Consider the following 16,764-nt stretch of genomic DNA (forward strand, 5'->3'; position numbering starts at 1 on the left):
ACTTCTCAAGGTCTGCTTTTCCCCTTGGCCCTACCACTATTAAAGATGCTCCTAGATGAAATGAGAATGCTTGCCTCTAGAAGACCTGCAGCATGCTTTGGTATGTCAATATTCTCATTTTCTTTCCTCATTTTGAGACTTTTATGTAATTAATTGGCTAATTCAAAGCCATTTAAAAGTATGGACTGTATGTCATATGATTCGATGTTCCATTAGCCGCCTTATTGGATGTGAGTCTGTTCTAGCTCAGCCTCCGTGGAGATTCAAAAGACATATAGATAGGAGATCAGGAGACGTGGGATTTCATTTACACAAACTTTAGATTAAAGTGAAGAGTTATTAAAATAATGTTCAGTATAAGAATTGCTCAGGTTATTCATTCTTTTTATTGTTGTACACTTGGATTCCATAGGAATGTAACATAGGGGTCAATAAATAGCGTCCAAGAGCCTTAAATGTACAGTTGCACCTTTCTGCCTCTGAAGGTGACATCTCCTCTGAGGTTTTGGATAACCTATTCACAGATCTGAAAACTTCCCAAGTGATTTGCTTGTTTTGATCGTAAATGTTTTTAGGACTTTAATCTCCCTATCTCCCTGTAAGGACATAACTATTCATCATTATTATCACACTCAGTAAAGGTATTGTATAGCCTCTACCTCTTGTCCCTCTTATGACCTCCAGCCTGAGTTACTTCAGATGCATATTAATGAGTTCTACCAGATATTAATAAGAAATAGAAATGTCTGAGGTTCTCAGCCTCAAAACTATAGGCCAGTTAGTCTGAAGTCAGTGGTAGGAAAGCTTTTTGAAGGGTTAATAAAGGATAAGATAATGGACTTCATAGCAAATCATAATATTATGAGTGTGTGCCAGCATGGTTTTATGCGTAATAGATCTTGCCAGACTAACTTAATTTCTTTTTATGAGAAGGTGAGCAGGGACCTTGATTCTGGGATGGCAGTGGATGTGATTTACTTAGACTTTGCTAAAGCATTTGATACAGTGCCACACAGAAGGTTACTGGTTAAATTAAGGAATGTTGGCCTGGAACATAGTATTTGTACCTGGATAGAGAACTGGCTAAAAGATAGACTACAAAGAGTGGTGGTAAATGGAACATTTTCTAATTGGACCAGTGTTGTTAGTGGAGTACCGCAGGGCTCTGTACTAGGTCCCTTGCTTTTCAACTTGTTTATTAATGACCTGGAGGTGGCCATTGAAAGTACTGTTTATATTTTTGCAGATGAGACTAAATTGTGCAGAACTATAGGTTCCATGCAGGATGCTGCCACTTTGCACAGTGATTTGTCTAAACTGGAAAACTGGGCAGCAAACTGGAAAATGAGGTTCAATGTTGATAAATGCAGGTTATGCACTTTGGCAAAAATAATATAAATGCAAGTTATACACTAAATGGCAGTGTGTTGGGAGTTTCCTTAAATGAGAAGGATCTTGGGGTCTTTGTAGATAACAAGTTGTCTAATTCTGGGCAGTGTCATTCTGTGACTACTAAAGCAAATAAAGTTCTTGTATAAAAAAGGGCATTAACTAAAGGGATGAAAACATAATTGTGTCTCTTTATAGGTCCCTGGTGAGGCCTCATCTGGAGTATGGGGGCAGTTTTGGACTCCAGTCCTTAAAGGGATACTGTCATGAGGAAAAAAAAATTTTTCAAAATGAATCAGTTAATAGTGCTGCTCCAGCAGAATTCTGCACTGAAATCCATTTCTCAAAAGAGCAAACAGATTTTTTTATATTCAATTTTGAAATCTGACATGGGGCTAGACATTGTAAGAAAGTTACCTGTGCGGCGGGGACGCCTGCCGCATGGTTCTTCGCCGCGTGGTTTTTCCTCTCCGGCGCCGGTGTCATCTTGATGCCTGCGCGCCTCTTAAAGGTACAGGCGCGCTGGCGTGATTTGACTGTATTTAAGGCCCATTCTGATCCCCAGCCAGTGCCCGTGATAGAACTTGTTTCTAGTGGTTTCCTGAGCCTTGTGCATCTGATCTGAATCTCGTCTGTCTGATTATCCGTGTTTGACCTTGCCTGTATCCTGACTATTCTGAAATCTGTATCCTGACCCTCGCCTGCCTACGACAACTCTTCCTGCTTAACCCCTTGATTGACAACCCAGTTTGACCCTTGCCTGCCTGACGATTCTGATATCTGCCTGCCTCGACCCAGCGTGTCTGACGATTCTCTTGCCTGCTCCATTTGTACCGTGACCTTCGGCCCAAAAGACTTTGCTAACAGCCGTGCCCCTTTGCCAGCCAGAACACCTCGCCTTGTACCTCTCGTTAAGTCCAGGTGGCACCCAAGTAAGCTGAGGGCTCCTCCCGAAGCCCAACGGTGGTCACACTACTGGTGAAGCCGAGCCGAGACCAGGGTACTTGGCACTTGTTCTGGTATCGGGTGCCGGTCGTGACAGACATTTTGTCAATTTCCCAGCATGTCAGATTTCAAAATTGAATATAAAAAAATCTGTTTGCTCTTTTGAGAAATGGATTTCAGTGCAGAATTCTGCTGGAGCAGCACTATTAACTGATGTGTTTTGGAAAAAAAAGTTTTTCCCATGACAGTATCCCTTTAGGAGGGATATACTGTAAATGAGCTGGAGAGAGTGCAGAGACTAAGTGCAACTAAACTGGTTAAAGATATGGGTTTATATAATTTATGTGAGTGTATGGAGGGGTGTGTGTACTAACTATGAAGGAAGTTGCAGTGAGCGATTGGTGTTGTGTTGCACAATGGATTATAATCATGAAATAGTTGTACACTGGGGAGTCACACAGTATTTGCAAACTGTTCTTCACACATTTCTCCCTTACAATTCATCACTTGCATCAGCATCAACATTTTTCTTCCCGATCCCGTACATATGCTTTTGTAAGATTATGAAGGTACATTCTTGAATCTTATGGACAAATGTGTGGCTGTAATTGCTAATGCTAAGGGTAGAACAAGACAAGTTGAAAAGTAACATGTGTTAGGTACTGCCTATAGATACTGTAGAATAGATAATATAAATTATAATTTGCTTGTGTTGATCTGCGCATGTTTTGGAATTTGAAATGAGAATGGATGGATCCCTACCAGTAAGCACCAAGGCCTAAGAAACACACAGATGAAAAAGTAATGGTTTCTTCAGTTATTTGATAGGTTATCTATTGAATTCCCAAGAGACATCCTCAAAAGGTTGTCTGGAGCTATGCTCTTTGCCTACATTATAGCCCATATATAAGGAGGCTCGATATATGGTAATGCAAAACAAACTGATGGGTCCATGAGTATTGACTGTACCTCTGTTATGTTCTATTGATTTTCATCTTCTGCGTTGAATTGCTTTTCTGGAAGAGGTGGAGGTTCCTCCCGTTCAGAGTTGATCGACGTATCATCCTTTCCCCTCTTCTTGGCACGCATATAAGCCATTGACACCATATCTAGTGAGGTTTGTGAGCTGTTCAGGTCAGTCCTACTAGCAGAAATATCTGTATCAGGCTCCTGCATCATTTCATCATCTAAACTTTCTTGGTGTGGTTGTTTCTTTTGGGATATCCTGTTCTTATGAACAACAGAGTAAAGAGGATCAATGCCTATTTTCTTTCTCTCGTTGGTCTCTCCATTGTCCAAACTTCCATCTGACTTGTTATCACCATTATGTCCTACAATATTACCAGCTGGTTCTACTTCAATAATGGGCACTTGCAACCCTAAGAGCGGAGGTTCGATTCTTGATTCCGGAACAATAGCTCCATCGTGAATTTCATTAACAGTATCGTACAACGGGTAAGCAACGTTTATCTTGTCTAGTCCACTTTGAATAGTTACATCATCTTGGGGGATTAAGGGAAGATGTCTATCTGTTAAATTTGGAATCTGGTCTGTACTTTCTGTATTTTCCTGGGTTTGGAATGATGTTTCAGGGGAGTTACTCCTTTGGGAGACTGGACTTGGTCCTCTATTCGCATGTGCTGCTTCTGAGTCTACAGAGAGAGAAGAAACAAGGCACGTAGCGTCAAATAAACCAATATGTTGTTTCATACCGACTCCCACTCATGAACAAGCACTACATTTATTTAATTTTCATTGATTTTAACCCAGTAAGACATAGGACTGGTATAAAGAAGTAGCCAACTCTCCTCTCTCCAACTCTTCGCTAATTTTAGCATTAAAGACAAAGAATACTTTTCTAACATTGGTTCAATGAATAGGGCTTCTGCCAAACATAGTTTTTGCTATTCTTTCAATTACCTAATATTTATGGTTTTTGTTATTTGTTGCTATATATATATATATATATACCATATATATATATATATTCTACTTCCATATAAATATATTCTACTTCCATATATATATATATTCTACTTCCTGAACCCAACGAGTATAGTCAAACAAACCAGCAGTCCACCTAAAAACCTCTGTATAATGTGCTGCTTATTATATAAAAGATAACAGGCCATCATTGGGGAAGGAAGGGGTTTATTAGTAAAGAGGGACTGATGATTTGTTTGACTTTGCCCTTTTGAATTAGGAAGTAGAATGGGACTTTAGTTTCATTTTCAAATTTTGCCCTTTTTAGAGGATTAAATAAAAAGAAATATATTTCTGAATTACACAATAGGCAAAAAGCCCAGTTCATTGAACCAATGTTAAGAAAGAGCATATACTGTCCATTTAAGGAACCACTAGTGATTGGCGAAACTGTGGAGTTTCGCCAATAATTAGCCAATAATTAGCGAATTTCCTGCGAAATTCGCGAAACGGCAAAAAATTCACGAAACGACGCCGGCGACTCATTTTTGATGCTGGCGTCCGTTCTTTGCCATACATTTGCCGGCGAAAATGCACCAGCGTACAAAAACTGGACACAGGCTAATTTTTGCTCCGGTTTAGCGAATTTATATGACGGTGGCGAATCGCGGGAAATCGCCGAGAATTTGCATCTGCCAAATAAATTCGCCCATTACTAGAAACCACAGCATGTGCTGATTAACACTAGAGTATTTCCTTTCAGCACCTTATGAAGCTTAAAGCCCACTAGGCCTGTGCAGAATTAGTGATTTTGTGAATTTTTCCCGTTTCACTTCTCTAAAAAAATTCGCCAAACGACGCCGGCGTCTCGTTTTTGCCGCCGGTGTCCGTTTATGGATGCCTGCGCACATTCACAGACAAAAATGTGCTGCCGTCCATTTTTTTGGACGCCAGCAAATTTTCGTGTCAGTTTTGCAAATTTATTTGCCAGTGGCGAATCGCGGCAATTGGCTGCGAATTTGCGCCTGACAAATAAATTCACCCGTGGCTATCTCTAATGTTAGGGACAAGCCTATTTAAATTGTTCATTGGGGCTGAAAAAAACTCATTCACCCAAGCTGACTGGCCCTGAAAGCAGAGCTTTTAATTGTGTCTGTAAAGAAAAACATTTAAAATTGTTTCTTTGTTTCCTTGATTATCTTGGCAATTAGCCTCACCTGGTAATTTGTAACTATACAATTGCTCTCTCTCTCTCCCCCCATCAGCAAAACAGATAGCAGTTTCCTGGTAGATATAAGAATATCACTCAATAGTAAAATCCATGTCCCACTGCGACTCCTTTGTTACATTGAGTAGGAGAAACAAAAGCCTGTCAGAAAGCAGGCTATTTTTCAAATGCTACCTGCTGATTAAACCTTCAGACAGCTCTCTAGTTAGTTCATCCAATATGTAGTATTTAATGACTGACATAGAAGGAATAATCATTAGCACACATCTCTATTGCTGTATATCTATGTTCCCCTCTAGTTACTGCGTTAGATCAGGCACTTGTAATGTGAGGTCTGGGATCAAGTTGGACTTACTAGCTCTGGGCTCAGCCTCGTGTTTCAATTCTTCATATAAATTTTCTTGGTTTTGATGCTTCTTGAGGGATCCCTTGCTCGTAGGCACCTTGGAGTAAAGAGGGACAGTCGCTGTTTTCCCAGTGGCCTCTCCATTATTCACACTTCCATTTGACTGGCCGTTACTGCTGATGATATTAGTTGATGGTTCTTTTTCATTCACAGTATCATAGAGGGGTTCTTCACGTTTTGACTTTTCTAGTGCATTTTCTGTAGTTCCACTGTCCCGGGGTATTGATGGGAGATTTCGTCCTCTCAGAGTTGGGCTCTTTTCTTCTGCTTTAGAATTTTGATTTAATAGATTTGTCTTGGTTTTGACAGATGCTTCATGTTTGTTCTTTTGATTATTTTGAGCTTTATTCTGATGGGCTGGTTCTGGGTCTGTTCAAGGAGAAGAAAAAGAAAAATAAGATATAATATGCAGAGTCTCATTCAGCAAGTTGACCCACAGTTTGGACCTCCAAGTCCATAGAAAAACCAGATGTTTACACCAGGCAAGTACGTGTGACCTTCAGAGAACATGTTCAGAGGAGACCCAATTATCCTCTCTCTCCACCCTAAAGTATAAGAGATAAGACCGGGGTATTTCAGGGTAATATTAGGATTATTCTGATCTATCATGATTTTATATACATAAATAGTGATTAGTGATTTTTTTTTCTCCATGTATAGTTTTGCAGCAAATCTATGAATTTTGCGGAATGGTGGCAAAAATTCGTCACATGCTAAGTTTCGCATGCGTCAAAAAAAGTTACACATGAGACAAAAAATATTGTGCGGTACTTTGCCCATGAACTTATTTCTACAAAAAGTTTAACCGCGACAAAAATGCCGCCCATAGACCTCACACTGACACCCAAGCTCCACCCCATATCCCGCCCGCTCCACATTGCAGTTAAAAGACCACACAGACATCAGCGCTAAAAAAGTAACCCCCCTAACACAAGTTATAAAAAGCTATTGATGGTCAGGGCCCCCTTATAAAAAATTGGGGCCCCAAAATTTTTTTTTTTAGAAAAACCATTGGTGGCAGGGGCCCCCTTACAAGGTAAAAAAAAATGGGGCCCCAACAGAAAAAATGTAAAAAAAAAAACATTGGTGGCAGGGGCCGCCCCAAAATTTTTTTAAAAAAAAATAAAAATTGGTGGCAAGGGCCCCCTTACAAGTTAAAAAAAAATTGGGGCCCCAAAAAAATGTTTAAAAAAAAGATTGGTGGCAGGGGCCTATAGAATATTAAAATAATACATTGGTGGCCAGGGGATTAAAAAAAAGATAGCAGAGGTAAGGGGAGAGTGAAGAGGGCAGTGAACATGGACTATTGGTAGCCAGAAAACAATTTAACAGGTACCTGCCCAGCACCCCCCTATCATTGTGCCCTAGGCAAGTGCCTCTTCTGCCTCCCCCTAGTTCTGGCCCTGGTTGTGCATTAGAGGCACCAAATTATATGGATTGTCTTGGACTGGAAGTACTGGGAAGGGATTAACTGGCATTGTATTATTATATTATTCACAAAAAACATATTAAGTAACTATTTATAGCAAGTTAAGAATAAATATAGGTATATAATAGTCACCCTCTCCTGCAATAATGTTTGAGGCTTCTCCTTTACGTTCAATATCCACAGTAGTTGTGTTGTTTCCCAAATATACTGCCCAGATTATCCAAATAATCCTCTGTCCCTCTCTGAATTCTCTTTCTTCTATTCCCCTATAAAACTGATTTTCTTTCATTCAGAATTAGATTCCACTACTGAAGCTTCAGAACCTGGAGGATTCACTATATCGTTTCATGTGTTTTCATCCCAGACACTATATATACCGTATGTTCTCCATTATTTCTGAATTTCACTTATCTGGTTCTGTGTTTTTACAATATCCATTCTCTTTATATTTCTTTAATTTGGTGTTACTTATGTTCTTAGTTTAAACAGTGACAACTGCAAAATTGGTTATTTTGGTGGTTCCCATGGAACTTACTGTACATTATTTCTTGACTGTGCACCACTTTGTCTTTTGGATTCTATAACACTTATTGGGTTGGAATGGTGCCACTTTTTTTTTTATTTATTTACCTCCGAACATTTCATTAACTGTGCAATGATATAACCCAAAGGGCAAACCAACCATTTTTGCCATGGGGCAAGTGAAGGGTTGTCAGCTTTTCAGTAGATCAAGGGATGAGGAGGCTCATGATGTCGGAGGCAGGGCAGGTGTTGTCAGGGGTGGGTCCGATGATGTCAGTTGTGGGTTATGATGTGGCAATCAGGGATTGGTTGATCTTCAAGCCATTAAGTTCAATGCCCTGTCCAGATTTCCAAATGAGGCAGTTTTCACCTGGACAGGCCTTCCAAACACTGGGCTGCCTGGGTGAAAACCTAGACAAGTGGACTTTACTTCAGGGAGGTCATTTACCAGGGGTGGCAAATGGAAAAAAAGGCTTTTATGATCTAAATAAAGTAGGAGTGCTGCAATTCTCCATGCATAAACTCAGCTCTGTTTAAGGCTTTCACTGCCTAAAGCTATCATACTTGGCAGCATGGAGAAGTCCTACAGTATATGGAAAATGCCTTATGTGTTTATATAGTCAGACTTGAGTCAACTCATAGGAAATCATAGTTGTTCCCTAGTTATTGTAATTACTCAATACACCTCTGGCTGGCATATAATAAAATAATCACTGCCACGCATCTCTCTATTAGTGTGTGAGTAACCCTGGAGGTAACTAAGAGCAACCTCCAACTGTTGCTTGTGAATCCTTGTATGGGGAAGATTTCACTGGCCTAAATGGCTACAGGTTGCTAATGTTCAGGTCTAGTCCTCTTCTAATGCTCTGACTGGCTATTTGCTCTGTCAGTGTTCTAATGATTAGATGGGCTTCAGGTTGGTCTAGCTCTGGGAATTCTCTTATACTGAAATTGGCTACAGACTGATCTAGCCCTGTGAATGTTCTTATACCTGAATTGGCTACATGTTGGTCTAGCCCACCTTTGAATGTTCTAATTCTTGGGTTGGTTACAAGTTGGTCTAACCCTGTGAATGTTCTTATTCTGTAATAGGCTTCAAGTTGGTCTAGTCCTGTAAATGTTCTTATACTGGGATGGGCTTCAAGTTGGTCTAGCTATGTGAATGTTCTTATACTGAGATTGGCTGCAGACCAATCTAGCCCTGTGAATGTTCTTATACTTGAATTGGCTACATGTTGGTCTAGCCCTGTGAATGTACTTATACTAGGACGGGCTTCAAGTTGGTCAAGCCCTGTGAATGTTCTTATACTAGGATGGGCTTCAAGTTTGTCTAGCCCTGTGAATGTTCTTATACTGGGATGGGCTTCAAGTTTGTCTAGCCCTGTGAATGTTCTTATACTGGGATGGGCTTTAAGTTTGTCTAGCCCTGTGAATGTTCTTATACTGGGATGGGCTTCAAGTTTGTCTAGCTCTGTGAATGTTCTTATACTGAGATTGGCTACAGATTAATCTAGCCCTGTGAATGTTCTTGTACTTGAATTGGCTACATGTCGGTCTAGCCCACCTTTGAATGTTCTAATTCTTGGGTTGGTTACAAGTTGGTCTAGCCCTGTGAATGTTCTTATACTGGGATGGGCTTCAGGTTGGTTTAGTTCTGTGAATGTTACTGGGATTGGCTTAAGGGTTGTCTGGCCCCCTGTTAATGATCTAATACTTGGATTGGCAACAGGTTGGTATAGCCTGTTAAAGGAGAACTAAACCCTAAAAATGAATGCGGCTAAAATTGTCATATTTTATATACTGAAATTATTGCACCAGCGTAAAGTTTCAACATTTCAATAACAGCAATGATCCAGGACTTCAAACTTGTCACAGGGGGTCACCATCTTGGAAAGTGTCTGTGACACTCACATGCTCAGTGGGCTCTGATTGGCTGTTGAGAAGCTAAGCTTAGGGTTCGTCACTAATTATCCAGCAGAAAATGACCTTCCCTGGCTGTAATATAAGCTGATGCTACAGGTTTGCTGATTATTCAATTCTGATGCTAATTGCACTGGTTTCTGTGCTGCCATGTAGTAATTATGTGTATTAATTACTAATCAGCCTTATATTGTGACATTTCTATTCTATGTGTACTGTATATTGTGAGTGGGTCCCTAAGCTCAGTAAGTGACAGCAGCACAGAGCATGTGCAGTGAATCAGCAGAAAAGAAGATGGGGAGCTACTGGGGCATCTTTGGAGACACAGATCTTTACTGCTAAAGGGCTGTGGTTGCCTTGGGCTGGTACAGAAGCACAAAACATCATGTACAACATTTTAGCTACTTCTTTAGTTAGGCTTTAGTTCTCCTTTAACGTTATAAAACTTGGATCAACTACAGGTTGGTCAAGCTCTGTCAGTGTTCTAGTTAGATTGTAAGCTCTACGGCGCAAGGACCTCATTTTTCTTGCATCTTTAATACTTAGCTCATAATTTTAACGCAACTGTACTTTGTATTTATTTTTATTTATTATGTTTATTCTATTAATTTATTGTTCTAGTGTACAGTGCTGCATACATAAGTAGCACTATACAGTATAAATAAAAATATACATACATAATGTATATGCACATAGCATTGGGCTACAGGTTGGTCTAGCCCTATGAATGTTATAATGTTCTGACTTCAGATTTAGTCTATAGTATAGTATAGTCATCACAGGGTAAATTGATCATTATTATTAATATTAGCACTCAAATGTACCAAATGAGCAGATATTCCAGTGCAGGTTCTGCAGTAATGCAGATTTATGACGTCAATATGTGCAGCCTTCTGATGGCCTCCCATTAACTCTATTACCAGTTCTCACTGTAGGAAATGGGTATGAACTGAAGTTATCATTTAATTACCAGCAGCCACAATGGCACAAAAACATCTCCCTAACCAGATTATTGACTATTTTCCAATAAACAACATTAAAGCCCTGATCCAAGATTAGCTTTGTTGGGTTGCATTTAAAACCCTGTGATCGTTTCTGCTTAAAACCAGCATATTTTTTACCTGGTAGATTTGAATACTCAACGCCCTCCCTTTAACTTTGCAGCAAATTTGATTATGTATGGACGGAACCTTAACCAATGAAAACTCTGTATGTGCGCTCAACAGAAATCCACTTCTTGTGACTCCACAACAAGCAGCAAGTCAACAAGTCAAATGCAATAATCATTATAGTCTACTGAATGTCATTTTCCTGTGTTGTAGGAATCCTTCCCAAACATGGGAAACTATTATTTGCCTCCGATTAAGCCACTGGAGATATATTTGAATTCCTACTGTAGAGATCTAGATAGTGGGGATCTTGGTGGGTTTCCATAAGTTCCAATAGAATAAAACTATGTCAGAATTCAGTAAGAGAACTTGTAGCATCCCCAAACGTTTTTATCCTTGAGCCATAGTCAAATGTAAAAAGTTGGGGAGCAGCACAAGTATGAAAATAGTTCCTGGGGTGCCAAATAAGGGCTGTGATTGGCTATTTGGTAGCCCCTATGTGGACTGGCAGCTACAGGAGACTGTTTGGCAGTGCACCTGGTTTTTATGCACCAAAACTTGCCTCCAAGCCCGGAATTGAAAAATAAGCAGCTGCTTTGAGACTACTGGGAGCAACATCCAAGGGGTTACATATGTTGCATATGAGCCACTGGTTGGGGACCACCGAGTTAAAGGGTCACAAGGATTTGTACTTAAAGTGATACTGACACAAAACAACTAATGTTTGAAATATTGATGCACATTAAGGGGCCGATTCACCAAGGGTCAAATATCGAGGGTTAATTAACCCTCGATATTCGACTGGGAATTAAAATCCTTCGACTTCGAATATCAAAGTCGAAGGATTTTAGAGCAAATAGTTCAATCAAACGATCGAAGGATTATTCCTTCGATCGAATGATTAAATCCTTCGATTCGAACGATTTTAATCCAACGATCGAAGGATTATCCTTCGATCAAAAAAACTTAGGAAAGCCTATGGGGACCTTCCCCATAGGCTAACATTGACTTCGGTAGCTTTTAGATGGCGAACTAGGGGGTCGAAGTTTTTTTTAAAGAGGCAGTACTTCGACTATCGAATGGTCGAATAGTCGAACGATTTTTAGTTCGAATCCTTCGATTCGAAGTCGTAGTCGAAGGTCGAAGTAGCCCATTCGATGGTCGAAGTAGCCCAAAAAAACACTCTTTTTTACTTCCAATCCTTCACTCGAAGTTAGTGAATCGGCCCCTAAAAGTGTGCCTATAAGTCATGTTAATCGTCTTTCACTGATAGGTCTGCTTTTGTAAATCATTTTTACTTGAAATTCCTCAGATTTATGACTAAGTGCCTACTAGGCATGAAACGCGTTGGGCCTATGGAGATGCTTACAGGTAAGGGATCTGTTGCCGGAAACCTGTTATCCAGAAAGCTCCAAATTATGGGAAGGCCATCCCCCATAGACTCATTATTAAATCATTCACATTTTTAAAAATGATTTCCTTTTTTGTGTAATAATAAAACAGTCGCTTGTACTCGATCCCAACTAAGATATAATTAAACCTCATTAGGGATGCATCAAATCCAGTTTTTTGGATTCGCCAAACCCCTGAATCCTTCGTGAAAGATTCGGCCGAATACCAAACCGAATACAAACCCTAATTTGCATATGAAGTCAGTGAGGGGGAGGGAAAAATAGAGCCGCGTTTGAAGTACGCCGCAACATTTTTTTTTTACTTCCTTGTTTTGTCACCAAAAGTCAATTGATTTTAAGGATTCGGTACCGAACCAAATCCTGGATTCGGTGCATCCCTAATCCTTATTGGAGACAAAACTAGCCCATTGGATTTATTTCATGTTTACATGATTTTCTAGTAGGCTTTGGGTATGAAGGTCCAAATTACGGAAAGATTTGTTATCTGGAAAGTCCCAGGTCCCAAGCATTCTGGATAACAGGTCCCATACCTGTATTTGAATATTAATCCAATAAAAAATATTTTTACTTTTATACCCGTGGCACAGTGGATCTCTTAAAGTGCCAGGTGACCCTTTTGTTTGTTTGTATAGCTATAGTTTTTTTTTTTACGCTCCCCAAGCTGATGGTTTAGGGCTGGTGCACCTGACCCACTGATTCTACTTGGTGAGTTTATTTATTATTTGAAAATTGTAGTTCCTAAACCTGACAGTTTTGCCAGCCTGAACCTGCCAGAGTTCCTAATGCTAACTGCCTACTGCTGCTGGAAAAACATGGCAGCCTCTTTATAAAAGGAACATGGGGGATCTGAGAGGTACTGTAAAAGCATCCGGCAAATCCTTTTATGGCAAAATTATAAATAGCATTCTGTAAGGCGCCCCGTGAGACCGGCGTGATTCTTACCTCCAGACGTACCGGTCCCCAGGTGCCTCTAGCCGCAAAAGCCCGTAGACATGCATATGGGATGATGACGCTGCGTTAAGATGTCGGCGGTCAAATTCAAATTTAAAAGATCCACAGCAGAAACCCAGGGCCCCAAAAGGGCGTTGGTGAAGTAGGGCTCTCTCACTACACCTAAGGGCTAGGTCCTGGCAGTTACACTACTGAGCTGTAACACATGCAAAGCTATGACAGATGTTAAAACGAAAAAAAAAAAGGTTTAATTTCTGGTGTCAGTATCTCTTTAATAACAGCTGGGGACCATCTAAGGCCTCAAAAGTATGAGCAGAAATCTGAGCACGGAATCTGCTGGCCACTCTCACTACTAAAACTCACTCCTTGGCATAGAAACCGGGTGCTGGCAAGTCACCCAAAGCCGAGGGACAACTGCCATATGATGCCATTTAGGGCTACAGTGTCCCTTCCAAACGCTCGTCTGGCTGCCCCCCCTCATCCATGTCTGCGTTGCACAGAGCTGACTACATTTTTGGCACCACACAAATACTAAGATACCTCACATGTGACTAATAAATCTTATTACTCTTTTTTTTTTAACCTTGGCAGTAGAAACGATAGGGCGATAAAGTGCAACTTCTTATAATCCTTTACATCGTATATTTAGCGATTTGGCCAAGATCCAAGCCAGTTGGCTGCCGCTACATGCGGAAATACACGTATCTTACCCCAAACAGACACCTGAAACGTCTTCTCTCAAATAAAAGCCTATTTCTTTGCTTCATTGGCTCTGGTAAATGGCTTCCACGTTTATTCCCGGCAACAGATTTATTTTTATTACGTTTGATCACTTTTGGATTGAGATGATGGTTTTGCTGTTTATTTTCGCCAGTTTAAATTCTAGAAACTTTTGCAATTAAATGCCCAAACGTCCCAGTGATAAATTTGACACAATTTTTTTTCCCATTGTCTATGGGCGTCTTTTTCACGGAGAAACCTGGCGAAACAATTTGCTCATCACTAATGGGTTCACCTTTAAAGGGGTTGTTTACCTTTAAATTAATTTTTAGTATGATGTAGAGAGTGATATGCTGAGACAATTTGCAATTGGTTTTCATTTTTTATTATTTAAGGTTTTTGAGTTATTTAGCTTTTTATTCAGCAGCTCTCCAGTCTCCAAATTCCCCTAGCAACCATGCACAGATATGAATAAGAGACTGGAATATGAATAGGAGAGGCCTGAATAGAAAGATTAGTAATAGAAAGTAGCAATAACAATACATGTGTAGCCTTACAGAGCGTTTTTTTTTAGATGGGGTCAGTGACCCTCATTAGAATTTGGAGACTGGAGAGCGGTTGAATAAAAAGCAAAATAACTCAAAAACCTTAAATAATAAAAAATGAAAACCAATTGCAAATTGTCTCAGAATATCCCTCTCTACATCCTACTAACAGTTAATTTAAAGGTAAACAACCCCTTTAAAGGATAAGTAAACCTTAAAAATAAGTGAATGTAAAATTGATGAGGATGTTATTCTAAGCACTTCTGCAATGTACATTCATTATTTATTTTCTTTTAATTCCAAGATATTAAGGGATACATGTACTGTTAATATGAATGAATTTTGTTACAACAGCGCCACCTGCTGGTCATTTTCCCACCAGTCTGACCAGCAAGTAGTCAAGGAAGTTGTCAGGAGAAAGAAAGAGGCTGATGTTCTTCTGCTTAGGAATAAAATTAGAAACTTTTCTCACATCTTTCCTAAGCAGAAGAACATCAGCCTCTTTCTTTCTCCTGACAACTTCCTTGACTACTTGCTGGTCAGACTGGTGGGAAAATGACCAGCAGGTGGAGCTGTTGTAACAAAATTCATTCATATTAACAGTACATGTATCCCTTAATATCTTGGAATTAAAAGAAAATAAATAATTAATGTACTTTTTTTTTTTTTTAATTCCTGATCTATTCAATCGTATACCCCTCAGCATTCCTGATTGGATAAGCAAGACAGTTTAGGCCACACCCACTAGCCATACTTCACTCCCAGCCATGCCCCTGATCTGATATGAAACCAACACACTTTATAGTGGCTCCTGCTCCTTTTTTTGAGGTTATTAATCAGGATGGTCTTTCATTAAATAGGGACAGTTGGGCAGAACTGGATCAACGTTATTGGCACCGGAGGCAAGGATTCCCTCTTGACTGTCTGACCTGCACTGTACCTGTCCCCTTCCACTTGATGTTGATATAAACAACTCCCTCTCTTCACCCTTTTGTTGTGACTGTTTTGGCTTACAAATGATAGGGCAAAAAGTACATGCTTATTTATTGCACTCCTGTTGAACAAGAAGGTATACTGCCTCTTTAGCAAGGCACAATGGGGTGGAACAAGTTAATTTGGGTTCTCTGGGCAGACAATGGCAAATAAGCACCCAGCTGGGACTAGACCTTTCATTGCCATAGCACTGAACCTTTATAAAAGGGACGTACTTACTCCCAGCATATCCTATCCCTTACCCGCTTATTTAAACAGTGAACACTATAAACGCTGAGCCATTAATCAGCATAATGTTATAAATACAGGGATCTGGGAAGGCAGGCTGCCCGACACATTCTTGGCACCAATGGGAAAGCCACTTATTGAATGTCCTTGCGGTTTCCATTTTCCTACATCAAAGCGTTTGCTCAAGTGCCAAAACCTGTTTTTTCCTAAAGTTGTGGATCTTTCTGGACAAGCCAGGGCACGCCAAGATCTCCTGATATCGTAATTAGTAATAGAAGGCTTCCTCTAGAAATGCTGAAAGCAGGAACATTTCTAGCAACTGATAGGGTGCCCTGCACCCCAAACATCCCATTAAATGTAAGATTTGGATCATCCACAAGAGGATATGGAGCTTTGTGAGACAATTCTCAACCCCTGTTCCTCCAGCCTCATACAGCAGCCCCTTGTATTGCGTATATCTTTTCTACTCTGCTCTTCTGGAAGGCGTTTCCAAGTCAAATGAGAATGTTGCCAACAGTCAGAGCATAGAGTGTTAAATTCACTTAATAGTGCTGCTCCAGCAGACTTTTGCACTGAAATCTGTTTTTCAAAAGAGCAAACAGATTTTTTTATATTTAATTGTGAAATCTGACATGGGACTAGACATATTGTCATTTTCCCAGGTGCCCACAGTCATCTGACTTGTGCTCTGATAAACCAAGGAATCTATTCAGCTTGAATTCTGACCTGCATAATACAGAACCCATTGATGAATAAAGAAACGGCACATAATAGATATTCTTATAGAGCCCATCAACCTTTGACCTTTTTCAGACAAGAGACCTGAGGACACTGAATCTATTTCTTTGCTCTTCTTGGAAAGTGTCTATGTTGATCCAACAATTGCTCAAACCAGAGCTGTTTAAAGTGGAACTCCGTTCAAAACCATGTTTTTGCCAAATGAAGGAAAATATAACTCTAAGCAACTTTTCAATATACATTAATTGCACATTATCAGTTGCAAGCGTTGTACCCCAAAGTGCTCATTCAAGCAACAAGCAGGAC

The 16,764-nt window shown here is 40.0% G+C and overlaps 1 protein-coding gene across 4 annotated transcripts in view; it reads right to left on the reverse strand.

The window, feature by feature from the left end:
• The window catches only part of LOC108718301, a 51,333-nt gene that overhangs the window by 2,505 nt on the left and 32,064 nt on the right, over positions 1-16,764 (reverse strand). For all 4 annotated transcript variants that reach the window (XM_041565110.1, XM_041565109.1, XM_041565108.1 and 1 more), the window contains 2 exons: positions 5,841-6,260; positions 3,304-3,986 (listed from right to left, as the gene is read on the reverse strand). In XM_041565110.1, coding sequence (XP_041421044.1) covers positions 3,316-3,986; positions 5,841-6,260 — 1,091 coding nt within the window. In that variant the 3' untranslated portion in view covers positions 3,304-3,315. The remainder of the gene's footprint in view (positions 1-3,303; positions 3,987-5,840; positions 6,261-16,764) is intronic.

This window comes from Xenopus laevis, chromosome 5S (assembly GCF_017654675.1).
Source record: "Xenopus laevis strain J_2021 chromosome 5S, Xenopus_laevis_v10.1, whole genome shotgun sequence".
In the NCBI taxonomy this organism is placed as follows: Eukaryota; Metazoa; Chordata; class Amphibia; order Anura; family Pipidae; genus Xenopus; species Xenopus laevis.